This window comes from Aristolochia californica, unplaced genomic scaffold (assembly GCF_029961685.1).
Source record: "Aristolochia californica isolate CCGP_79_NKW_82.1479 unplaced genomic scaffold, dmAriCali1.0.hap1 SCAF_3, whole genome shotgun sequence".
Lineage (NCBI taxonomy): Eukaryota > Viridiplantae > Streptophyta > Magnoliopsida > Piperales > Aristolochiaceae > Aristolochia > Aristolochia californica.
The window spans coordinates 180,713-203,334 of NW_027181992.1; the positions used below are offsets into that span (position 1 = coordinate 180,713).

Here is a 22,622-nt window from a genome sequence, read left to right on the forward strand (position 1 = left end):
TTCAAAATGTAATAATATAAACAAATTCTTTCCTTATTCAAGAGAATAGAGAGATTGGTGTTACACATGTATGACAGAGTGGAAGAATTATCCTCTAAGGGTATAACAATCACAGATGCTACCAAGTGCATTTCCGGTCCAGTCAGCAATTCAACATTTGCAAACTATATGCCTCAAATGCAAAGGTCTAATTCTTTTTAAGTGTTTCCACATATACCAGTTTATCTAGAAACAGCAAGGTATCAACAACACATGAGCTGATGCATTTCAGCAAGTATAAAACTCATGTAGAAAAATAAATACCTCAAGAAGTTCAGTACCCCAAGGAGGGCTAGTGCGGAGAGTATGTCGGTCATACTCAAGGAAAAAATCTCTAATACGTTCATTCATTGAGAATAAAGAGGAAAATAATCTTAAACGCAATCTAAAGATACATTTTCCATCCTCCAAATAATCGAGCCTCTCCTACAAAACCATGTGATAAGAAGAAATAACTGTCAAAATATGGAACGTCATGTTTAACCACAAAAATTTGCCATACAAAACATAAAGCATTAAACAACTGCCCAAGAGAAAAATGACCACATTCTCAATACATGGGTTCACTTGCATATGCAATTAACAGAATAACAAAAGAAAAACAAACTTTTGAATAAGATTCTACGGAAACCAAATGCCCAAATGAGTGGAGAAAAATACCTTAGTACTATCTTGGAGGTAATGAGCAGTCAGCTCTCTCACTATAGGCAAAGATATTTCAGAGCGCAGCCTGAGGAAAAATAAGATGATTTATTGTGAAACTATACATATAAGAAAGATTTAATACAGTCACCAGATTAGAAAAACTCATGCTAAGAATTGTGAAGAGTAGTCAAGTTAGGGTCAGAAAGAAGTACTGAGTATGAGTAGACAATGGCAGTGCAGCATATCCAATGAGCACCTAGACAAATGCACAAGAAAAACTGAAACTTGTCAACAAGACAGTAAAACCACGGAAGAAGGTACAATAGTAGGCAAGGACTAGGCAATCCACAACATAAAGAAGACCAAATAAAAAATATATTTTATCATGGAGTCAGAAAATATTCAATTCTAGAATCTTCTATCATCACAAACCAAGAATTTTGACATTTACCATTCTACACACTAAAGAAGGAACTATAAATAAGAGTGCAACGAGATTACAAATGAAGAAAAGGGAGGAACATTTTAAAACAGGGAAACAATAAAAGAAAAAAAAAGAAGAAAGTAAACACAAAGCAAGGATACAAAGAGAACCTTTAATAAAATTCCTGTTTAAATGAGGTAATGATAGAGAAAGGGTAGAACCAAACAATTGTGGAAGAATAAAAGGTGTTTGACATGGTTTAACAAAAAATATTTCTTTATATTTCAGATTAATTTGACATAACCTTTCTCCCCAGTACTGTTAATGATCTAGCTAAAGTAAATCTTGGTTCTGAAGCAAAATAAGACAACAGAAACATACTGGCTTTGGAGCTTCAAGTTTCGCCTGAAGATCAACATGGAAGAAAGTAAACAGTAGATGCTGCTGGGGTGTTAAAATAGCAGGCAAACATATTTTAATCTCATCATGATAGCTTGCCATCCTAGATCCAACAGCTACTTGCGTGTGTGTCCATTTCTGAAGAGGTGCTCCTGAATCCCTTGGATACATTGCCTGCACAGATAATACAGACAATATTAATATGCATCAAAATCACTAAAGATATTGCTTTGAAACAGAAACCTCAAAATAGTATTACCTCAAGCGGCTGCTTACGAATGTCAGCATCATCCTTTCGCAGTTCAACCCTTATGAACAAATTCCTTTTCCGGCTCAGACTAACAGTCAGAGGGTATACATAAAGGCAATGTATAAGTTGAGAAAAAGGTTCACTTTTTGTAATAGTCCGGAAATCGAACACATGGTACTGTCAAACCATCAGGTTTACAGAAAAGAAGTTATTAATAAATCATAAACATCAAAATACAAAAGTAATTGCACAAATATTATTTACGGTTGTTGTTTCAGCATGTCCAGGAAGTTCATTTCTCATAGAAATTCTGCACTATAGGAACACCTCATCAATCTTGCAGGCCACTTACACAATACACACCATGATCGGGGCAGCTTCCCATTGAAACATTTGAGCCACTCTTCCGTGCTTCTTTTCCTTCAACAACATTCCACTTGGTATTAGCATTTTGATGTCCATCAGAACCATTACTGAGACATTTTGTTAATGCTGAATCAGACAACCGATCTCCAGCATCAATTGAGTCATTTGTCATGCTGCCATTTTCTGAAATACTGTCCAAATCAACATGGCTAGCCTGCTGCTTCTCAACTTCCAGTCTCAAGACACCTTTCACTGGCTTATGAATCTTCCGCTTTGGATCCTAAGTAAAATAAGTATAAGATATCCAATGCCCATCCCAACAGAATCTTCATTGAAAATAAATAAATGACTCTATTAAACATGTTAAAATACAAGTTCAGGGATATTTTGGTCATTTCTTAGATTTTCAATATTAAATTTTCTCTTATAGTATGGCTATTAGATAGAGAATGTCTAATTTTATCTCTAGTTAAATTTTCATTCAATTTAGATATGTATTTTAGGATATATGTAATTTTGAGTATTGAGGGGCATTTTTGTCCTATTGTAAAATTTCACTTAAACCCTGATTATAAAGAAGCAGGAAGGGCCTTTCTGGCTCGGATCTGCCTCTCTTCCAGAAATCCATTTTCTTTTCTATTTTCTCCCCAAATCGCCTATTTTTCAAAACAGATATAGTAGGATTAGAGGAATTATAGCATTAAGCATCATACTATCACCAAACTCAATTTTTTTATTTGTTTGAGGAGAACAGCTTTTAAAAAAATTAAAAGAAAAAGGCAACCACCACTTCAAGAAAAGAAATATAGAAGCATAAACTGACAATCAGGAAACCAAACTTAAAAATCAATAGAAGTGACTAATAAAATGCATTTGTAATAACTTAAAAAGCAATAGAACTGTCTAATACAATGCATTTGTAATTAACTCTCCCTCTTGCAAAGGAATCTACAAAAGATAAAGCAACAACACATTATTTTTTAGGATAGTGATCTCTGATTACATAACAAATAAATGAGTATAAACTCTATACACCAAAGCACTGAAAGAAAGAGAATATGTAATAAGGGAAAATGAGGGAATACGAGGGACAGCACACAATGAGGGTTTGCAGATAAACCCTGGCATACTAAAGTATCTGCCGTACAGTTAGCTGAAGGAGAATGTGCTCCCACAAGATCAAGAGAGCTGCTAATTTTTTGGGCTTCTTTGATACTGTCAGGGATATCAGAGAGTCCAGTCATGAAAGATTACAATTCTGTCAGTAGTCTTAGTCTACAGATAGAAAGAAGTGTAGTACATCAGGTTTTTTATTTTAAATACGTCTCTAAGTTAAGTTCTAATTTTTGGAAGGTCAAAGTCACTTTGCTTTACAAGTTGTAATAAGTTTCTGTTACTAAGTGTTTCCAAACACCTTGTAATCAAATTTCATGAGTAAAGTGGCTGTAATGACAAGTCTGATGGGTGGCTAAAGCATAGCAAATTCCATCCTGTGCCCTTCCACTGCCTTTCTCCTCTTTTTATTTATTGTATCTGAGTCAGTATGGTATCAGACCTTAGGTTCTGACTCCTTTTTTATCTCCCTTTCAGTTTCAATCAAAGATGAAAAAATAACCAAAAAAAGAAAACAATGTGCCCCATCTACCTATGGTCTAAAAGTACGCAAGTCAGCTAATGACCTGACAGATATGTTAGCGAGCTAGTCTCCAATAACTTGTTTTTTTTTTTTTTTAAATGATGCTGAATTTTATTATGAGAGCTCAAACGAACAGATTACAAGAGGGGCAACCTTCCCAAACAATGAGAAATTGCTAGGAGGTTCCGAATTTAGCCAATTTATCAGCCAAAGAATTGGTTGATCTAGGAACAAGGTTTCAATTACAATGAATGGATGACACAATGTCAGCAATACGATCAGTGATTGGCCAATGGCGCCAAGGAGGGGAGCTATCTTTTGAACACCAGTTGATAACAGTCTTTGAGTCGCCTTCGATAAACAGTTTGCCATGAAGCCGCTCTTTAAAGATTTGGAGGTCAAATAGAAGAGCACTCACTTCAGCAGTATTTGAATCAGCAATACCCACCTGCCCTGCATAGGATAGAATAGGGTCTCCACTATTCTCTCTGAAAACACCACCAGCTCCAGCCGGCCCAAAACAGTCTAAAGCACTGCCATCAAAATTGAGTTTGGTGCAGTCGTAACGGGGAGGACCCCAGGTGGCCATAACCGGATTCCTACAGGGACCCGCCATGTGCGCGATCAAGCCCCCATTTTCTCGAAGGGAGACACCCGATAGAGAAGCAAACTCCTTCCTAGAATGTAGCCAACTCTGAGATAAGGCCCACAGCCTGAGAAGTTATATTATTCAGGTTGCTAGCCTTGGAGTTGAATCTCCGGTTGTTTCGCTCGAGCCATATGCACCATGGGACATGCACAGGTAGGGGTGGCTTCGAACCGAGCCGGTTCGTGAGCGGCTCAAGTTCAGCTCAGTGTCGGCTCAGTTCGATTTGTTATCTATCGAGCTCAAGCTCTGAAATCGGCTCATTTACCTTAATGAGCCAAGCTCGACCGAAGCCAGGTTCGGTTCGTCGGCTCGCGAGCCGGCTCGAGGTGAGTCGGGATCGGTATCATGTCGGGAGCAGGGGAGCGGGAGCGGGAGTGTGAGCGAGAGCGAGGGGGGGAAAAATTTTTCCTCCCTTCCCGTCGGTTGTCGTCGCTGCCTCTACCGCTATCAACAGTTGCTCGTCTGCCACCTTTGTGGCCACCCGTTCGATATCTTCCACTCCTCCTCGTCGCCGCCGTCAGCCCCGACCACAGGTCCTCCCGGGCGTCATAACCCCCTTCCCTCCTCCTCGTCTTGGCGGAAAACCTAAACCAGTAAGTTCAGAGGAGAAATTAGGGGAGAAATAATTTCCTCCCTCCCCTGTGAGAAGATGATTTCGCACGTGCGAGATCATAAAGTAAAAATAAAAAACTTTTTCCTTAAACTCTCCTGCCTCAAGCTCTTGAAAAAATTAAAAATACATTTTTTAGAAATAAGTTTCTATGAACTATTAGTGTCACATGTTTTTTTTAAACATTTTTCTAATTGAAAAATCTTATTAAAAATCATATAATTTTCTAAGTAAGATTTTCCTATCAAGATGGGGTAGAAAACTGTATAGAAAATTTTTGAATAAGTATTTACCAGTTGATGTTGTAATACTTTTAGTATGAAGCAATTTTCATTGCAATTTTGTGTTTGACATTTTATTTGATTAAAATTTTATCGATAAGTATAATAATATATTAGATTGATTATTAATTTTTATTTATTTCCCTAGAAATAAAAGGTCCATATACTTTCCTAAGAAAATTTTAAAATGTTTCTTGTAATTTTCTAATAAGTCACTAATAGTAATAGGATTTTATTTAAAGGTTTTTTTAAGAATATGCATCATAGGAAAAATATTTCTAGTTTTTCCTAGAATATAAATTTTCATCTAGGGGCACTAACGAAGCCATAGTAAATTTATGGCCAGATTAAAAAATTACAAAACAAACTAGACAACAATTGGAGTAAAAAAGATTAATATTGGTGCATTTTAATCCATTATTGAAATTCAATCCTAAACCTCCCCTATCATTATTTTTTTTAAATAAATGCATAATTTTATATATAATTTATTCGAAGCCACCCCTACGTGTGGATCATAAACAAGGGAAAAAAAAAAAAATTTTGTCCCTTCCTCATGGCTCTTGAAGAAATTGAAAAATATTTTAGTAGAAATATGTTTCTAGAGACTATTAGTGGTTTTTTCAATAAATGCTGAAAAGACATTTTTAGTAGAAATATAGGGACCATTAGTGCCTCATATTTTTTGAAAATATTTTTCTAATTATAAATTCTTGTTAAAAAATCATATAATTTTCTAAGTAAGATTTTCTTGCCAAGATGGGCTAGAAAACCGTATAGAAAAATTTTGAATAAGTATTTGACAGTTGATGATATAATCTTTTTAGCATGAGGCAATTTTCATAGCAATTTTGTGTTTGACATTTTATTTGATTAAAATTTTATCGACAAGTATAATAATATATTAGATTAATTATTATTTTTTATTTATTTCCTTAGAAAAGGTAATAAGAGGTCCATTTAACTTTCCAAAGAAAATTTTAAAATATTTCTTGTAATTTTCTAGTAAGTCTCTAATAGTAATAGAATTTTATTTAAAAATTTTATAGTTTTTATTTGGGTGATTGTAAATTGATAGTGATATTTCATTTAATTTTGTTGTGTTTGATTATTATATGGAGTTATTCATAATGTTATGCATTGTATGGAGTGTTTAGACTATTTTATGGATTGTATGGAGTGTATAAACAATTTCATGGAGTATTTATGGAATGTATAGACAATTTTATGGAGTGTTTATGGAGTGTTTATGTATATAGATTATGCCTAATTTTAAGTAGAGGTCATGCCGGATTTTATATAAGTATTATATACATAGATTATGCTCAATTTTAAGTAGAGGTCATACCCAATCTTATACATGTATTATATATAGGTTATGCCCAATTTTATATACAGGTCATACCCAATTTTAAAATATATGCATAATTTTATATACAATTTATTTTATATATATTTTTTGAAAAGTTTTAAATGTATGTTGAAGCTCGAGCTCGGCTCGAACTCTGTTAAAATTTTTGGACGCGAGCTCGATAACAAATTTAGGGTCGAGACGAGGTTCGGCTTGAAGCTCTCGGCTCGGCTCGAACATAGGCAGGTTCGGGCGCGGCTCGGCTCGGCTCAGCTAGGCTCGATGCCACCCCTATGCGCAAGGCATGCCAAGAGAATTATCTTGCCCAACTTAGGAAGGCATATCCCCATAACCATCTCAAAGGTTCTGAAAAGGTTCTGATGTAGCCCCATTTGGAGACTAATCTTCTGAAATATCTTCATCCAGACTTGACAAGAAAAGTTGCAATGTAAGATAACATGTTGGACTGTCTCGTCGCACACACCACAAAGGGGACAAGTGCGATCGGGGGCATGTGTAACTTCTTTTATGGAGGTTGTCAAAGGTGAGGATCCGTTCCCTGATGGTCGTCCACACGAAGAATTTGATTTTACTAGGCGCTAAGAGCTTCCATGCCAAGTTTGCATTGTGTTGCATGTTGTAATCTTGTTTTCTAATGTGAGAGTAAGCGGATGCAACTATGAATCGGCCATTAATGCTAGGCTTCCATGTCAGTTTATCAACTACATGCTCACGAATAGTAGTGTGCTGAGTCTGGAGAGGAGAGAGCAAATAGTCGTAGTTTCCTCATCTTTTAATCCCCGGCGAAACGTGAGACTCCATGAGCGATCTCTCCAAGAATCAGCCACTAAGCAAGAAAGAGAGCCCCGGGAAATCCTCGGAGAGGGGACGGGGGCCGCACCATTCATCCGGACAAAAGAGGAGGGTCCTTCCATTGCCTGTGTGAAAGGAAGTTGCATATCTGAATATTGGGAGGAGCTTTTGAATTGATTTCCATATCGGGGATAGGAGGCGAGTAGCGCCATCGTCCCTCCACCAGGCACCCGAAGATTGAAGATAGAACCTGACCATATCGTCCCATAGGCTGTTATGCTTGATGATGAAGTTCTGGATCCATTTGAGTAAAAGGGCATTGTTTATCTCCTTCGTAGGCCGAATGCCTAAACCACCCCGATTGTGGGGCATGCAAATATCCTTCCAACTCACCAAATGATATCTGAATGTGTCATTTGATCCTCTCCAGAGGAAACGTCAACGAATGGTGTCAATCCTGTTGCAAACGGAAGCCGGACAGTGCAAACGTCGCCAAGAACTTGTTGATCCCCCTAAGCTTTTGCTCTGTCTATTCTTTTCCTAAAAAAAACTTAAAAAAAAAAAGAGACAATGTTAGCCTTTGTTTGATAGCAAATCAAAGTTGAGGGGGTTTCATCAATGTCATCAAACCAGAACTGGACGTTTGAACTGAGATCAACCAAACCAATCACCCTGCTTAGGTTTGATAGTGCAAAAACCCAAACAACACAGCCAATTTTTTTAGTTTGAATGGCAAACTGCACAAAATGAATCCAAAGAAGACCGTTTTCAACTCCCCTTCTTCAGCTACACAAACAGAGAAGGGCAGCCCCACCTATGATAGAGACTTCAGGGAGTAGGATGCGCTCCACTTTGCCCTCCCCCTTCATTCTGCCATCAAGGTAGGGTCGCCTCCCCCCTACCTCCATGTTGGCTGCAAATGCAGATGGGGTTTGCCCCCATATCTGTCTACGAAATCACTCTACAACAAAGAGGTCAGAACAGACCCCCCCCCCCCCCCCCCCCCCCGCAACACACACACACACCGCGCTCTCTATTTATAATAGAGAAGATAAGGTAGGAGAGGCTCCACTCCACCCTCCCCCATTGGCAAAAGAGGGCCCCTCTAGCATAGAGAACAAGGGAGAACTTCCTTTATTTTATTACTTTATTTTATCACAGTGTTATGAACATTGGGGGCAGGCCGATTTCACCAGGTTTAACCAAACTAATTCCCTCATTGGGCCATCTATCTACAAGACCAAGCATTCGGTCAAAACCCAGTGACCAAGACGATCTAGCCAGCCAACTGGGTTTTTTTTTTTTTTGAAAAGGTGTGTATAGACTATTAAAAAGAAAAGAGAAGTACAAATCAAAACTAGGAGAAAGGGCCTTCCTCCACAACAAGGTGGTCGAGTGAAATGCCCACCTTAGCCTGAATGTTTGCCAAATGATTGGCAGAACGAGGAATGTGTTTCCAAATACAATTCAAAAGGGAAATTAAATTACAAATTTCCGAGTACATGTCCCAGTGACACCACGGAGGTTTGATGGAGTTTGCACACCAGTTACTGACAACCTTTGAGTCACCTTCGATGCAGAGTAGGCCCGTGAGCCAGCTAGAAAAAATTTGAATTCTGCTCAGCAATCCTAAAAGTTTTGTTGTCGAAAGGGGACTGAGGCACACCATTTCTCTCTTTCGCTTGTTGAAAGGAGACTAAGGCACTTCCATTCTGGAAGTTTAGGGCTGCGGGATCCTCAACCCTAATCCTCCTCTTCAAGGTGTGGCTGACTACAGTTTGTCATCCTGGGTCATTTGTTGCATGTCTCGTTCTGGATTCATCTTCTGGTGGACCGTGCTGATGCTGATGTCGCACTGATTGGACGTGGGCGGTTCCGGTGTATGTGGCTTGTCCTACTCGGAAAGGTGGGGCAGAGATAGGAATGGTCGAGGGGGGGGGATGTCGGATGGTTCCAAGGGGGTCGAGGTAGATGTTCTCCTGTGGCGGGCCATCTCCTTTAATTGGTAATTTAATGGAAGCATCCCCCAATTTGAACTTAAAAAATAATAATAATAACATCATCACATTAATTCAAGAATCACATTAATAGGTCAGTTTTTACAACATTGAGATGACAAGTATTGGGTCAAAGAGTTGGTCAGGCTCAATTGAAGAGGGTTCAATCACACTGGTTCACCTCACAAGCTTGGTTTATGACAATGGGTTTCATTAATAGTTAATTGGCTATTTGGGAAGTCTAGTCCTGCCTGGTGCCTACAGCAGCAGCATGATGAGATTGTTCATCAGTGTTCAGCCATTTCAGTCTCTTGGAAGCATATAAGAAGATCAAGTTAATCATGTATCAAATTATTTGAATAAATCAGGTGTTTCTAGGTATTGTCTTGTTGAAGGGGCTTGAGGACCTCCCTCTCCCCTTTGAGTGTTATATAATTTATTTTCTTGATGAAACTAATCACCATTTCAAAACAATAAAACAGGATGGTATGGCATCAGATACCAACATCAAACTTTTATTCAACTGGACGATTAAGTACTGGTACAACAAAAAAGTAAATAATATCAATCAGGAACTCAATCATCAAAAACAATATCAATCTGGAAATCTAGTGAAGAAGGTAACTACCTGAAGAGATTCCTCAGTGTAGCTCTCTTTGACCTTATTTAAGTTAGATATCTCTACAACAACAGAGCTTCCACCTGAGTACGGAGCAAGCTTCCCATCTAAAGTAATTTTTGCAAGTGCATCAACTACACTTTCTTGGGAACTCGACCCAGATATACTGGGAACAAGAGGACTACTGGGGGAGGCAGCCCCACCAACACTTGCAGCATTGTTATTGTTCTCAAACAATGGAACAATAGCCCAAGCAAATGATTCTCTATAAGGCATAATTCGAGACCACACTTGTAGTTTCTGTTTTTCCCTCTCAGTCAAATGCACCTGTCACATGAAATAACAGTTAAATTAGACACCACATCTACATTTTCTCCCCAGCAACATAATTCAAATGATACACACTTTCAAAAAGAAAGAATAAAAAGTAGAAAATAAAAGTACATGGTAGAAAACATCAATTTGATAGTAGAAGATGAAAACAATTGAGACCTTAATAGATAAAATTACAGAGTTCATCACTTAACTGTCCTAGACAAAACATAGTTATAATGATTATAATGTCCTTTTATGCTAACATGACTGGAGCTTGAATTGAAAAAGCAGAAAAGAGATAAGAGCACAAAACAGGGGGTAAAAAAAGGCAGTAACAAGCACCACTCATTCATAGTTAACCAGCTAAACCAGATCATAGGCATTCAGAAATTTCACTCAGAAATCTGAAACTCCCACTGATTCAAATTATCCTTAATAGACAGGCCTTGACTTACAGGTTCCTTGCGTGAATAAACTGAGGGGGTGACGCCCCCTTCTTCTGTAGCAGGCTTTTCAAGCTGAATAAGTAGGCAGACTGATGTTGATGGAGCATCTAAGAAGAAAACACCACGAGGCTCAGTAGAACCTCTAGTCTGACCAATTTGCAGAAAACATTTTTATTAGCAAAGTAATGAAGTTGTATAAACATATTTCCTTAATACGGCACAGATTTTGTTCTGTAAAGAGAAGTTTAGTTATGATTGTATCTTACATCTTGCATCTCTGATGGTAGCACATGGAAGTAGAAATCCTCAGACAATTTTTCTCTCCTCTCCTTATTATAGAGACAAATTGTTCCATAAAAAGGCTCTGCAAAGAAACATGATTAATGTTCTACACAGGAATCTAATTAAGTTTTTTTTTTTTTTTTTTTGAAAAATAACAGTCCAGGAATGTAATGAAGTCGCAACTAAGAAATAGTTATTCAAACTGAAAGGTCACATTTCCTGGACTAATTAACCAAATTATTGATGATTGACTATTCAAAAAAGAAATAGTGTTAACTGCGAAGACTCACCGACTAAACCAGCTTGAAATGACAAGGACAGTACCTTGACAGAAATTTTTAGTCCACTGATACAAACAGAAGGGGGCATTAGCAATTACGAAACAGGACATGCAGAAAGATTTAAACCTAAAACATGACAGATGGGAAAAGGTAAGAAGCAAGATGCATCAGAAAAATAATAGGTATACACCTGGGATATGGTGTTGAATGAGTTTCCATTGTCCTCTGCCCAAAGATCATTGACCGCTCATTTTCCCAATCAAAAGCTGGCTCATAAGCAGGCAAAGGAGAAGTGCCAAAATGCTGCATACGGATTTCACAGATGCTCAAGATAAAGGAGAAAATGAAAACAAAAAATTTTAAACATTATAAGGATTGTTATTTAGAATAATTGAAAAACTCTTGGGATTATTAGTTGAGAGAAGACTCTTAACTTCAGCTAGTCATTTGGGGTGGACCTAGACCCAACTTTAATATGGTATTAAAGTGGTGTCTATTCTAGAGGGCATACTTTTTCTTCCCTGTTTAGTCTTTATGCAGATATTGTTGTCACATCTCAGCTCCATAGTCCGTTTGTTTAGGCCTGGACGTGAGGGACTCGTAAATGGGAATAGTTCCACAGGTTAAAATTTTGAAGATTCTTGTGGTTATTAATTGGGAAAGGACCCCCTAACTTTGCCTAGTCATTTTAGATGGATATGGATCCAACTTTAATAGAAACTGAACAAACCACATGGAACAAACAAATATCTTTAATGCATGAACCTTTCACCATGAAAGAGTTGAAAGAAAATAAGAAGACACTGAACTTGATAATAGCAGCAAAATATGACTAAATCCTGAATATGGATGATGCCCCTGAATTTCATGTTTTATGCATATAAAGTTGTTTTTAAGTCACCCAAATCCTATAAAAATTTCGAAGAAGTGAAAGAAGCAGCAATGTCCTTCATGTACAGTCCAATAAGAACAGCAAGGCTCTCAGAGTCGCAGGGTCCTAGATAAAGTTAGCCTATCAGCCATATTGGCTGACACATGACTAGACCAACACTGCAAATTGCCCTTATTTACCTTTTTATATGAGATTTATAGGTCTCCAAATCATTATAAAGAACCTTGTTTTCAATGTGACAACGAAGACAACAAGCTCTTGTTGACAGTTGGCATGCCTAAACATCAGGGGTTAATTCTTGTTGACAGTAGGCATGCCTAAGTTTATAGGTACAACAAGCTCTTGTTTCCACCAATCTTCTTAAAAATGCAAAAAAACAAATGCTTAATTCTAAAAGCCAGTGTCCAAGAGAAGAAAACATATATTTGGAAAAAACTAGTTTTAAGATCATTATCAGAATGTACAAGTTAACAGATGGACCAAAAAAATAGAGAGTTCGGAAAATTTTAATTCCACATGCATTGAGATATTATAGAAACATTGTAAAGACAAACAAATAAAAGTAAAACAGTATTTCTTTCTTTAGTCTGAAAGGGGTTAACACATAGTAAAGTGGCATGAAAAAAAAAAAATATTGGAACCATATTCATGTCCACAAAGAATGCAAAACTTGAAAGCTCAGAGAATGTATGATTGCAATGTAGTACTCAAAGATAGCCAAACTGCATCGACAAATTGAAAGTCTAGCAAAAAAAAAAAAGACTTATCAATCCTAGCAAAATTTTGGTGATTTTCATCTACAATCATCAGAATGTTAAGGAACATTCCAGAAAAACAAACCTCTAATTTTTGCCTGCCTGAGGTACTGGGTAAGTCATCATCTATGGCATCTTCCATCTTGGCCTGCCTTGCACTAGCAAGACGCATTTCTGTACAATAGTGAGCAAAGTTACGCACCATATATTTTTTTTTAATGAAGACAATTAGAGTAATAATACTCTGAACAACAAAGCGCCAAGGGGTGGGTTTTTCATAATCACCAGTTTCTATGTCTGTATCAGGCCCTTCAAAAATCTGATTTTGAAATAATATAGGAGTGATGCTCTCGAAGTGGCCATACTTATTATCATCCTTCACCCAGTCAGCCTTGTAGCATTGAACAAGTTCATTTAGATGTGGCCACTGGTCCAAATTCTCACCAAGCTGTAAATAGAAGTAGAAATCAGCATGATAGATAAATCCATTTTCTGCTTAAAACTAATCTTAGAAATCATTTGTGTCAAAGTCCTTGCAAGTAACTGCACTGTGAAGGTTGAACAGTGGAAATACAAGAAACAATAAATAAAGAAAAAAATTGTAGGTCAAAGAAGATATCCTAATCAATATGTCTGCATTGTTATAATTTTCATGATCCTAGCAGAATAATATCAAAATCATCCTCCTAAATCTGCCCAGTCCTTAACAATCTCAATTACCAAATTCCACTTCTTCAACTTTCTAACTACTTCCATTAAATGATGTGGAAAAAAATCTCATACTAAGAAATGTTAAGGAAAATGACTCAACTACAAGGTTGAGCAATAGGCCTCTTAAATGGCCAGTCATTTTGGAAAGGAATCAAGTTCAACTCAACAATGGTATCAGAGTAGATTGTGCATGTGTAGGACGAGCCCAGTGTGTCTCCCCAGGTTATTTATATTGTTTGGGCTTCATGAGGTGAGAACCAGGTTATTTGTATGTTGTGGACCCGTTGCAAACCCATTATATGTACCTTGGGACATGAGGAAGAGTGTTGAGTGGGAAAAAGTCTCTCACATTGAAAAGTGTTAAGCAGAATAATTTAATTATTAACATTGAGCAATAAGCCTCTAAAGTGACTAGTCATTTTGGGATGGAATTAGACTCAACTCAACATGAGCATTGTGGTTTTGTTTCAAAAAATAACAAAGTTGAGTGCTCCTCTAGAATGTGGGTAACCTAAATTTCAGCAACAGCTAGAAAGTACAATCTAAATTCAAGTTTAATAGATAAAATGTAAAGAACAAAAAGTAGGATTTCTGCAGTTATTAAGAAAAAATTAGTAAACAGAGAAAAAAACAAAGAATAAATTTATCCAAGAGGGAATAAAGACCATAATTTTATTCAATAGCAATAGAGTTATTTTTGGGTTACATGTGAAGACTTTTTATGGGCATACAAATCAACAAAATAGGAAACTTCAATGTTGTCCATTCTAGAAAATAGACTCTATTTAGGACTTTCTAAATCTGGTTCTACAAGTTGGAAAAGAAATTTAAACACAAGAACAACTTCTAATCTATAGAGTTACTAACTTTAGACTTCCCTAATTTAGAAACAAAAACCCACACTTAAAACAGGAAACTACTACTTAAAATAAGACTTTCTAATTGAAGCTCTTAACTAAAACATCAAATTACTTGTCTAATTAAAACTTCTAACTTCAACATGCTTGAAATAGAAATTTGCAACTTAGAGAAAGTTTCCAATTAGGACTTTCTATTCTTAGAGCTTGTCCTAAAATAACAGCGGCCTCTTTTAATTGAATCTTTGTCTTCCTTCTTCTTCCGTGAACATGAGAGATTTTGGGACGATCTCCTGTCCTCAGATATTCTTCAACTAGATCTTCCAGAAAAAACTGAAAGGTAATCACTCATATTTCTTTCTCTTATTTTCAATTCAACTACCAAAAAGGCTCATCTTCTTCACCAATACTTCGTGGTGGATTGCAGGCAATAGTACTGGAAGAGTGCTGAATTGGCTTTCTCAACGGTATATTCATATTATGAAACCTAACTCTTCAAATCCAGACCATTAGTTAATACACTTTTGGTGAGAAACTAGAATAGGCATACTTTGCACTGTACAAGATCTTCTCAAGGTGATGTCAACAAGAGAATAACCATAAACACCCCTTTTGGAACAACAACGACCCTCATTCTACATTCACTATAACAATCTATAAGGGGCATGAAGAAAACTATTAACGAACTATTGAAAAACAAAAAGTAGTTGTATGATAAATTGTTATTTTGTTTCCTTCTTTTCAGTCTTGATTTACTAAGCCTAAGAGAGCAAAGGTATTTTTGTCATTGTATTTTAATTAAACCTAAAAATAAAGGGTGACGGGGAGCTCATCCACATCGAAGGGAAGAGCTCTCTCCTCTCATTATTATTGTCTCAAGTTTTCTCTTCATGCCAAACACTAAGTTTCTCTTCCCTTTTCTTTTCTCTCCTCCTCTTCTGCTCTCTTCTTCCTTCTTCTTCTTTCCTCTTCTTCTTCTTCGTTAGTTAAGAAGCATCATGAATTACGACTCTAGAATTTGACATGGTATTAGAGCAGGGATTCTAGTGTTAAGGCTACAACTCAAAAATCAATTTTTTTTATGCAATGAGGGCATTCATGAAGCCCCAGGGGAAGAAGCACTCTTAGCCGCACCAAATAAGTTTATCTTGTCCTAGTTGAGTTTCTTCTTAACAAGTCTAGTTTGGATAATTTTATGGATGTTCATATGTAGCCTTCCTCATGTATGAAAATCATGCATAAAAGTCATTGATGCTTTCCCTACCTTCTTGGTTTTATGCATTATTTATGCATTCACGTTTGAGAATGCACTGTTTTTTTCTTCATGACCCATGCTCAGCAGCAGCTTGTCTTTTTATTGACGTCCTCCCATGCTCAGCAGCTTGTCTCAACTTAGGGGATTAGTAACTTGTGTTTTCTTTTTCTTTTTTTTCCTTTCTTTGAGTTATCTAATAAACCAGACTTCCTCGATTGATAATTAGATTCAGAACAGGATTCTGAGTCACTATTTGAAACTCATCTGATCTTCTTAATACCTGGTGATTGCCGTTTTATAACTCTCTCCTTGAATTTCTAGAGATAAAAGCTCTATTTGAAAGTCAAAGCTGGTGAATGTAGTTGAATTCTTTCACGGCACCTTCAAACTACTTCTCTCGGCAACTTTGTATGAAATTTTTTTTCGAGTTTCTAAACATAGAAAGCTCTTTTTATAAGTTAACAGCCAGAATCTTAACAGATTTCAGACTCCTTCAATTAGGAGACATTCAGCTAGATCGTGTATACAATTATATTTGATAGAAAAATCAACCGAATTGCTATTTTGTTGATTTCTGGGTTTTTCTATAAGCACTCCAATGAAACTTCATTGTGACAACCAAACAGCCATCCACAGAACAACCAATCTAGTCTTCGATGAGAGAACCAAAACACATAGAACTTGACTGCCACTCGGTTCAAAAGAAGCTACAAACAAGAATCATATGCATGCATTACATACCTTCCAAGAATCACATGGCTAACATGTTTACTAAAGCAAATGTAGTTAGTCCTCCATATGAGACATGTTCCAAGTTGGGTGTCTATGATGTTTATGCACCAGTTTGGAGGAGAGTATTGAAGAACAAAAGTAGTTGTATGTTATATTGTTATTTTATTTTTTTCTTTTCATTCTTGGTTTATGTAACCCTAAGTTCTAGGTTTATGTAATCCTAAATTCTAGGTTTATGTAATCCTAAATTCTAGGTCTATGTAACCCTAAGAGAGCATGGACGTTTTTGGTCACTATAATTTAATCAAACCTATAAGTAAAGGGTGGAGCTCATCAACATTGAAAGGAAGAGCTTCTCCCTCACATTTTTCATGTCTCAAGTTCTCTCTCTTCACACCAAACTCTAAGTTCTCTTCTCTCTTCATCTCTCTACCTCAAGGATTCAGATTCAAGAATTGGTAGGGAAAAAAAGAAGGAGAAACTTAGGGTTTGTTGTGAAAAGAGAGAACTTGAGAGGAATAATGAAAGGGGAGAAGCTCTTCCCTTCAATGTGGATGAGCTCCCCCAGACCTTTAGTTATAGGTTTAATTAAATTATGATGACAAAAATACCCCTACTCTCTTGGGGGCTACAAAAACCAAAATGAAAAGAAGGAAACATAATAACAATTGAACATACAACTAATTTCGTTCTTAAATACTCCCCCCTAAAGCTTGTGCATGAACATCGTAGACACCCAGGTTGGAACATGACTCATGCAGAGGACCAGTTGCAATTGACATCATAAAGTTTTCATCTCTGGCGGATTTAGCAGATAGTACAAGGGTAAAATATTCAACAATAGCAAAGATTTCACAGACTCAACACTTTCTCTCCAATTACTTTTACCATGATAATCTAAAGGGATTTAAGATCGTTATTTCATAAACAATAGGCAAGTAAAATGTCCTTAGAGAGTTTCATCTCCTATGAGAGTTAAATTAGCTTATGCGCAAAAATAGAAGTGAGATCAAATACTGCAGAAGATCGCAAGCCTGAGAAGGCATATGTACTGTCCCCAATTTTTTTATTTTTTTTTTAAAAAAGAGGTATTAATAAAACGAGAGAGAAAACAAAATTTTACAAAATTTGGAGGAGCATATCCCTTACAACTAGCGATTGTAGGTTAGCTCCCTGCCTAGCAAGCGCATCTGCTGCCGAATTAGCGGATCTCGGAATGTGAGTCCAAATACAAGAAACAGTATTGTCTCCAATTTGAAGCCCTACTATCTGTTCCTCGAAACATAGCTTCCACTTGGTAGTAGTGTGCTTAGTAAGATTTCCATCATTAATAACTTTCAACTATAACATCATCACCACAGTGAAGCTATTAAATTATGTAATCTGAAGGGTATTTTAGTCCTTCTGTGCAATGGGTAGTTTAGGTATTTCAGTCCCTTTTCCTTAGGAAACTTTTTTCAAGTGTTTTAGCTTATATCTGGACAATTGTTTCTTGTGTAACTAAGGAGAAGATGTATGCAACTGTGCTTTATTTTCACTTAATCATATATAAGGTATCTAAGGGGTCAAACTCACCCCTAGTTCCAGAGTTTCTCTTTTGTGCTATCTCAGAAACTTCTATCTTTCTCTCTCATTTTTGTCTACCTTCTTACTCTATTCTCCTTTCAGGCCACTGGAATTTATTCTCCTTTCTTGTTCTTTATCTGAGATAGCCTATATTGAGGAAAAAATTGATTTTTTTCTGCTGCTGAGAACCTATACAACCTTTCATCTCCTTTCTTGTGCCCCAACCCATTGATTGGTGGTTTGAGTGTCCAGTGCTAGGAGAATGAAAGTTAGGACTTCTTAGTTTCTATTCTGGTCTGTGCAGAGTACAAAGCCTAGTCTTTGTGACTACTCTTGCTGAAACTGTGCCAAATTACTTCCTGAAACTACTGCTGTTGAGTGAATTAGTGTGTTTTGGACCCTTAAACCATGGAATGTTCAATGGTGGGGTCATATTTGGTTGCTGCAACATGCTAGTTCTTGTTTTTTTATCTGCACACACGTATAAGGTGCTGAAGTTTCATCTCTTTGTTACTTTGATTCTGCCAGTGCCCATGGTTAGGTTAAGATCAGACTTTTGACCATTCTAAGTTGTGCAAGCCTTCACATAACAAATTTCCTTTATTCAGATTCAGTGCAAGTCTTCTTTACTGTGCTTGCTATTATATTTAAGTAAACAGTTGATACTCTTTTCATTTTCAAGAGAACTGTGTTTTTCAGATGCTTTAAGTTGCAACTGAGCGACTTTAAAGCTGTGTTCTGCTGTGTTTTGAGGTATTAAATTGAGCAATGGCCTCGTCAAGCTCTTGTGATGTGACTTCATCTTCAATGGGTTTTGATATGGATGGAAAGGATCTGTCCCATCTTCAAATTTCTACAGTTAAGTTGAACCAAAAAAACTATATGTTATGGTCAAAGGCAATTGAAACTTTTTTGGAAATTAGAAACGTAAATCACATTATCAGAGTTGACCCTCCTTCTCCTCAACCTAAAAGCTGGAAGAAGGAAAATGACTTAATGAATACCTGGTAATGGTATAGTATGGAACCTAATATGAGCAACCAAGTCCTTTACTGTTCCATGGCATAAGAAATATAGACTACGCTTTGGACAATTTAAGTATTTTCACTTGAATACTTTCTTTCCCCTGTTTAGTAGGTGTAAGTCAGAAGTAAATTAGATATTTGAATATATTGGTTCTATAATTGATAGAAATAAAGGAGTTAGATTAACAGCCTCGCATTCTCTTCTCTTTATCGTCTTCCAGTCTTCTTCTTCTTCCATTCTTTGGTTCTCCTCTCAAACCTCTAAACCCAACACCAACTATGCCAACCTCCTTTATTGCTTTTTTAAACTATGGAGCCCTAGAACAATATTATCATTTACTAATATAATTTGCTCATGGTATCTATTTTATTCCCAACAAATATATAACTGTTACTGATCTAGAGTAACCTTTGTGGAAGCAACAATTGGAGTTGTATGAGTTCTCAAAATAAGTATAAGAAGCATGATGAAGTAAAGCAGATATTCATTACAGACAGAATAGAGCAAAGGCAATTCGAAAAGCCAGAGAAAGGTTGTAACCCTGATCTTATTTTCACTAAATAACTACTTATCACCACACATTCTTACTAGGTTGCACAAATTAATTGAAAAGGAACAAACCAAAGGATCCAGCTCCTGAATTGAAGCGAATGACTGGCGTGGTATTCTTCTGAAGCGCTGCCCATGAGTTGATATGTCTTCCATGACCTGAACCATCATTAAGCAAAAGTGTTATGCACATTATAGAGAAAAATGCTAAAGAAAATGGCCTCGAAGACTTCCTTTTTTTTCAAAAAGAACAAAATGAAGCACACGTCTTCAACTGTATCTCTTTGGCTAGCCTAGAACCCTAAACCTACTACATGTCTCTCTTTACCTTAACTCGAATGTGAGTATTTTTCCAAGTACTCCTACAAGTCCATTCGGTGGGTAAAAAAACCACCATTCAGTCATCTGTATAAGTAATCCATGTCTCAAGCCAGGTTATCTGCTCATGTTTGGATGTGACAAATCCATCATTGTTGAGCAGCTTGTACCTATTTTAAACACATCATAGGCCACAGAGTCTGTTTAAGCCTAGATGTGAGGAGAAGCATTGGTAGGCAAACAGACCACTGTTTTGAAGCCATACATGAGCTTCACCTCTCAGATTGGGTTGTATGCTTGGGTCTGGGCATGAAAAAGGATTGTCCAAGGTTCAATAGGCTCAAATTTATCAACAGTTCAGAAATCTTCTAAAATATGTAATTGTAAAGGGCCTCCTACCTTTGGCTGGTCATTTTGAAATGGTGGCCCAACTTCAACAATAACCAAATGATGTAGAGAAGCAAGCCAAAGTGTACTTGAATACACTTGATCAATCCAAGCCGGATAAGAAGAAGAAGAAATGAGGCCCAAGTCCTTATTTCTTAGATTATTTAGTTTTCATTGACTTTTCTTTTATTTTCGTATTTAAGGGCTTAATAAATTTTTATCCTTCAAAAGTTATAACTGCTAGAGTTATTTCAGTCTCTTTGAAGATGTTTTGTCTTGAGTATCAATTTAAGGTTGTAATGGGCATAAATTGGTGAAAAGAAATAAGAAGTTCAGCAGTCATCTTTGCTCTTGTCTCTTTTCTCTTTGTGCCCTTTAGGATTTCAGCAAGGAAACCTTCGATTTCTTGATTATCCACTGCACCACCAAACCAACCAGAAGACTTCTTCACCTGAATCAACACCGTCAGAGAAATCCCTCTCTCTTCATTTGTCTTTTTTATTTTTAAATTTCGTAGTTCCACTGTTTTATTAGCTGTCCAATAAAAGTGCCAAGATCTGCCCTAGGCCTTGCTCACATGATTCTTTTATAGGAAGAAAATTCAATGCACATTTAGCTTCCTTGAAATTAAGAGTGTTAAACAAAATGCAAATTGATAAAATCATTGAAAGAAGTATTGCATGAAAAAATGATGCATATAAGATGGATAGACATGTAGACTTCTCTAAATCACACATAGTGGCATGCTTTTACAGCTCAAAGCTCAACATAATCCTATAAGACTTTGACGCTTATTAGACCAATTAGCAAATTTCTACCAAAACCGGAGAGAAAGAAACTAAGCACAGAGCTACTTCATCAAATACGACTGTTTTTTTTTCAGCCAAAGCACAAGGTGGCTTTACTGGATAGCCATTTTTTTTATACAACCAAATTGCAATAAAGATGTCACCATGCAGTGCATCGAGACATCATCCAACTCGTTAATAAATGAGAAAGATTTACAGAGACAATATGAACTCCATCACATCTAAACCATAATATGAGTTGAAGAATTTCCAAAGGAGGATACTGACAAGATAATGAAAACATTACAGAAAAGATCAAAACAAGTGATTGCTAACACAACCAAGTGATCGGCACCAACATTGTAATGTTTCTTCACCAAATGGAATGATCGCTTTATATTACTAAATCAGATTCATATATGGCTCGAAGCTAAGAGATGAATTCCTTTGGTTCTATTCAAACTCAACTTTAACTTCTGGCAACGAGTCTGACTAAGCTTGACAACACTTTCGACCAGGTAAATATCTATGACATTCACGTACATTTAACAGGTCCAAAAAAATGCACTAGATGGAGCCGGACCACAGGTCCAGCGGTCCACAGGTTGCCAGGCAAATAAATAAAATGAACAGAAAAAGGAGAATTTCGTGAAGCAGCATTTCCTGAGAAGAAGAAAGAGATGAAGTACAAAAATAAACTAAAAGCAGCATTCCGGAGATGTGACTAGCAAAGAAGAAGTGTGATACCTTGAGCCGCAGGTGAAATATAGAACGTCTTTATATGGTCGAGCTAGGGCACATAAGAGCAGATCGAGGGAGCTCGAACCCTACAGCACAGCGATAGATTCGATGTCAACTCCATTGTGCAAGAAAACCCTCGTTCTGAGTGTCAATCTCCCGGACAATTTTATAAACGGAAACGGTGCGAAGAAGGGAATGCGAAAATGAGGAAGGAGCGTGAAGCAGGGTTAGTGAAAGTAGGAGACGAGGGAGAGAAGAGCGGAGGATTTGGGTTTAAGGTATCTCGAATCGGAGCCTGTACAGGGAAGCAAACAAAAGCATTATACTATGCCTAATACTTATAGAGAAAGGAAAAGAAAGAGCTTCGAGGTCGTGCAGTGATCCCTTCAAATTGCAGCAAACAAATGTCGCACACAAGACAGAGTAGAAGCGCACTCCAAACCAACATACCTCACTCTGTCTCTCTTCCTCTCTCTGGTGATTTTCTCTCGAGTTTCAGTGACGTCTGGTCCTCTTGTTGGTAATTAATTAGAGAAACCGTACAGATAAATGAGTCAGATTTAGGACAAAAGGACTCCGGAGGGGTTTAGCGAATGCGAGTCTCGGGGGGGGGGGGGGGGGGGTCTGGCCTCTGGGTGTCGC

General features: G+C 37.1%; 1 protein-coding gene across 5 annotated transcripts in view; it reads right to left on the reverse strand.

Moving 5' to 3' along the window:
* Window positions 1-22,493, reverse strand: part of LOC137958563 (guanine nucleotide exchange factor SPIKE 1-like) — a 56,268-nt gene extending 33,775 nt beyond the window's left edge. For 2 of the 5 annotated variants that reach the window (XM_068805628.1, XM_068805624.1), the window contains exons 1-14: window positions 19,819-19,968; window positions 13,336-13,498; window positions 13,136-13,224; window positions 11,594-11,706; window positions 11,413-11,468; window positions 11,107-11,204; window positions 10,850-10,987; window positions 10,089-10,406; window positions 2,110-2,403; window positions 1,767-1,934; window positions 1,490-1,681; window positions 897-940; window positions 700-769; window positions 304-465 (exon numbers count right to left, since the gene is read on the reverse strand). In XM_068805628.1, coding sequence (XP_068661729.1) covers window positions 304-465; window positions 700-769; window positions 897-940; window positions 1,490-1,681; window positions 1,767-1,934; window positions 2,110-2,403; window positions 10,089-10,406; window positions 10,850-10,987; window positions 11,107-11,204; window positions 11,413-11,468; window positions 11,594-11,706; window positions 13,136-13,224; window positions 13,336-13,498; window positions 19,819-19,917 — 2,004 coding nt within the window. In that variant the 5' untranslated portion in view covers window positions 19,918-19,968. Of the gene's footprint in view, window positions 1-303; window positions 466-699; window positions 770-896; window positions 941-1,489; window positions 1,682-1,766; window positions 1,935-2,109; window positions 2,404-10,088; window positions 10,407-10,849; window positions 10,988-11,106; window positions 11,205-11,412; window positions 11,469-11,593; window positions 11,707-13,135; window positions 13,225-13,335; window positions 13,499-19,818; window positions 19,969-21,986 lie in introns of those variants that run through there. The other 3 variants (XM_068805626.1, XM_068805627.1, XM_068805625.1) reach the window with 3 other exon arrangements.
* Between the last annotated feature and the right edge of the window lie 129 nt (window positions 22,494-22,622).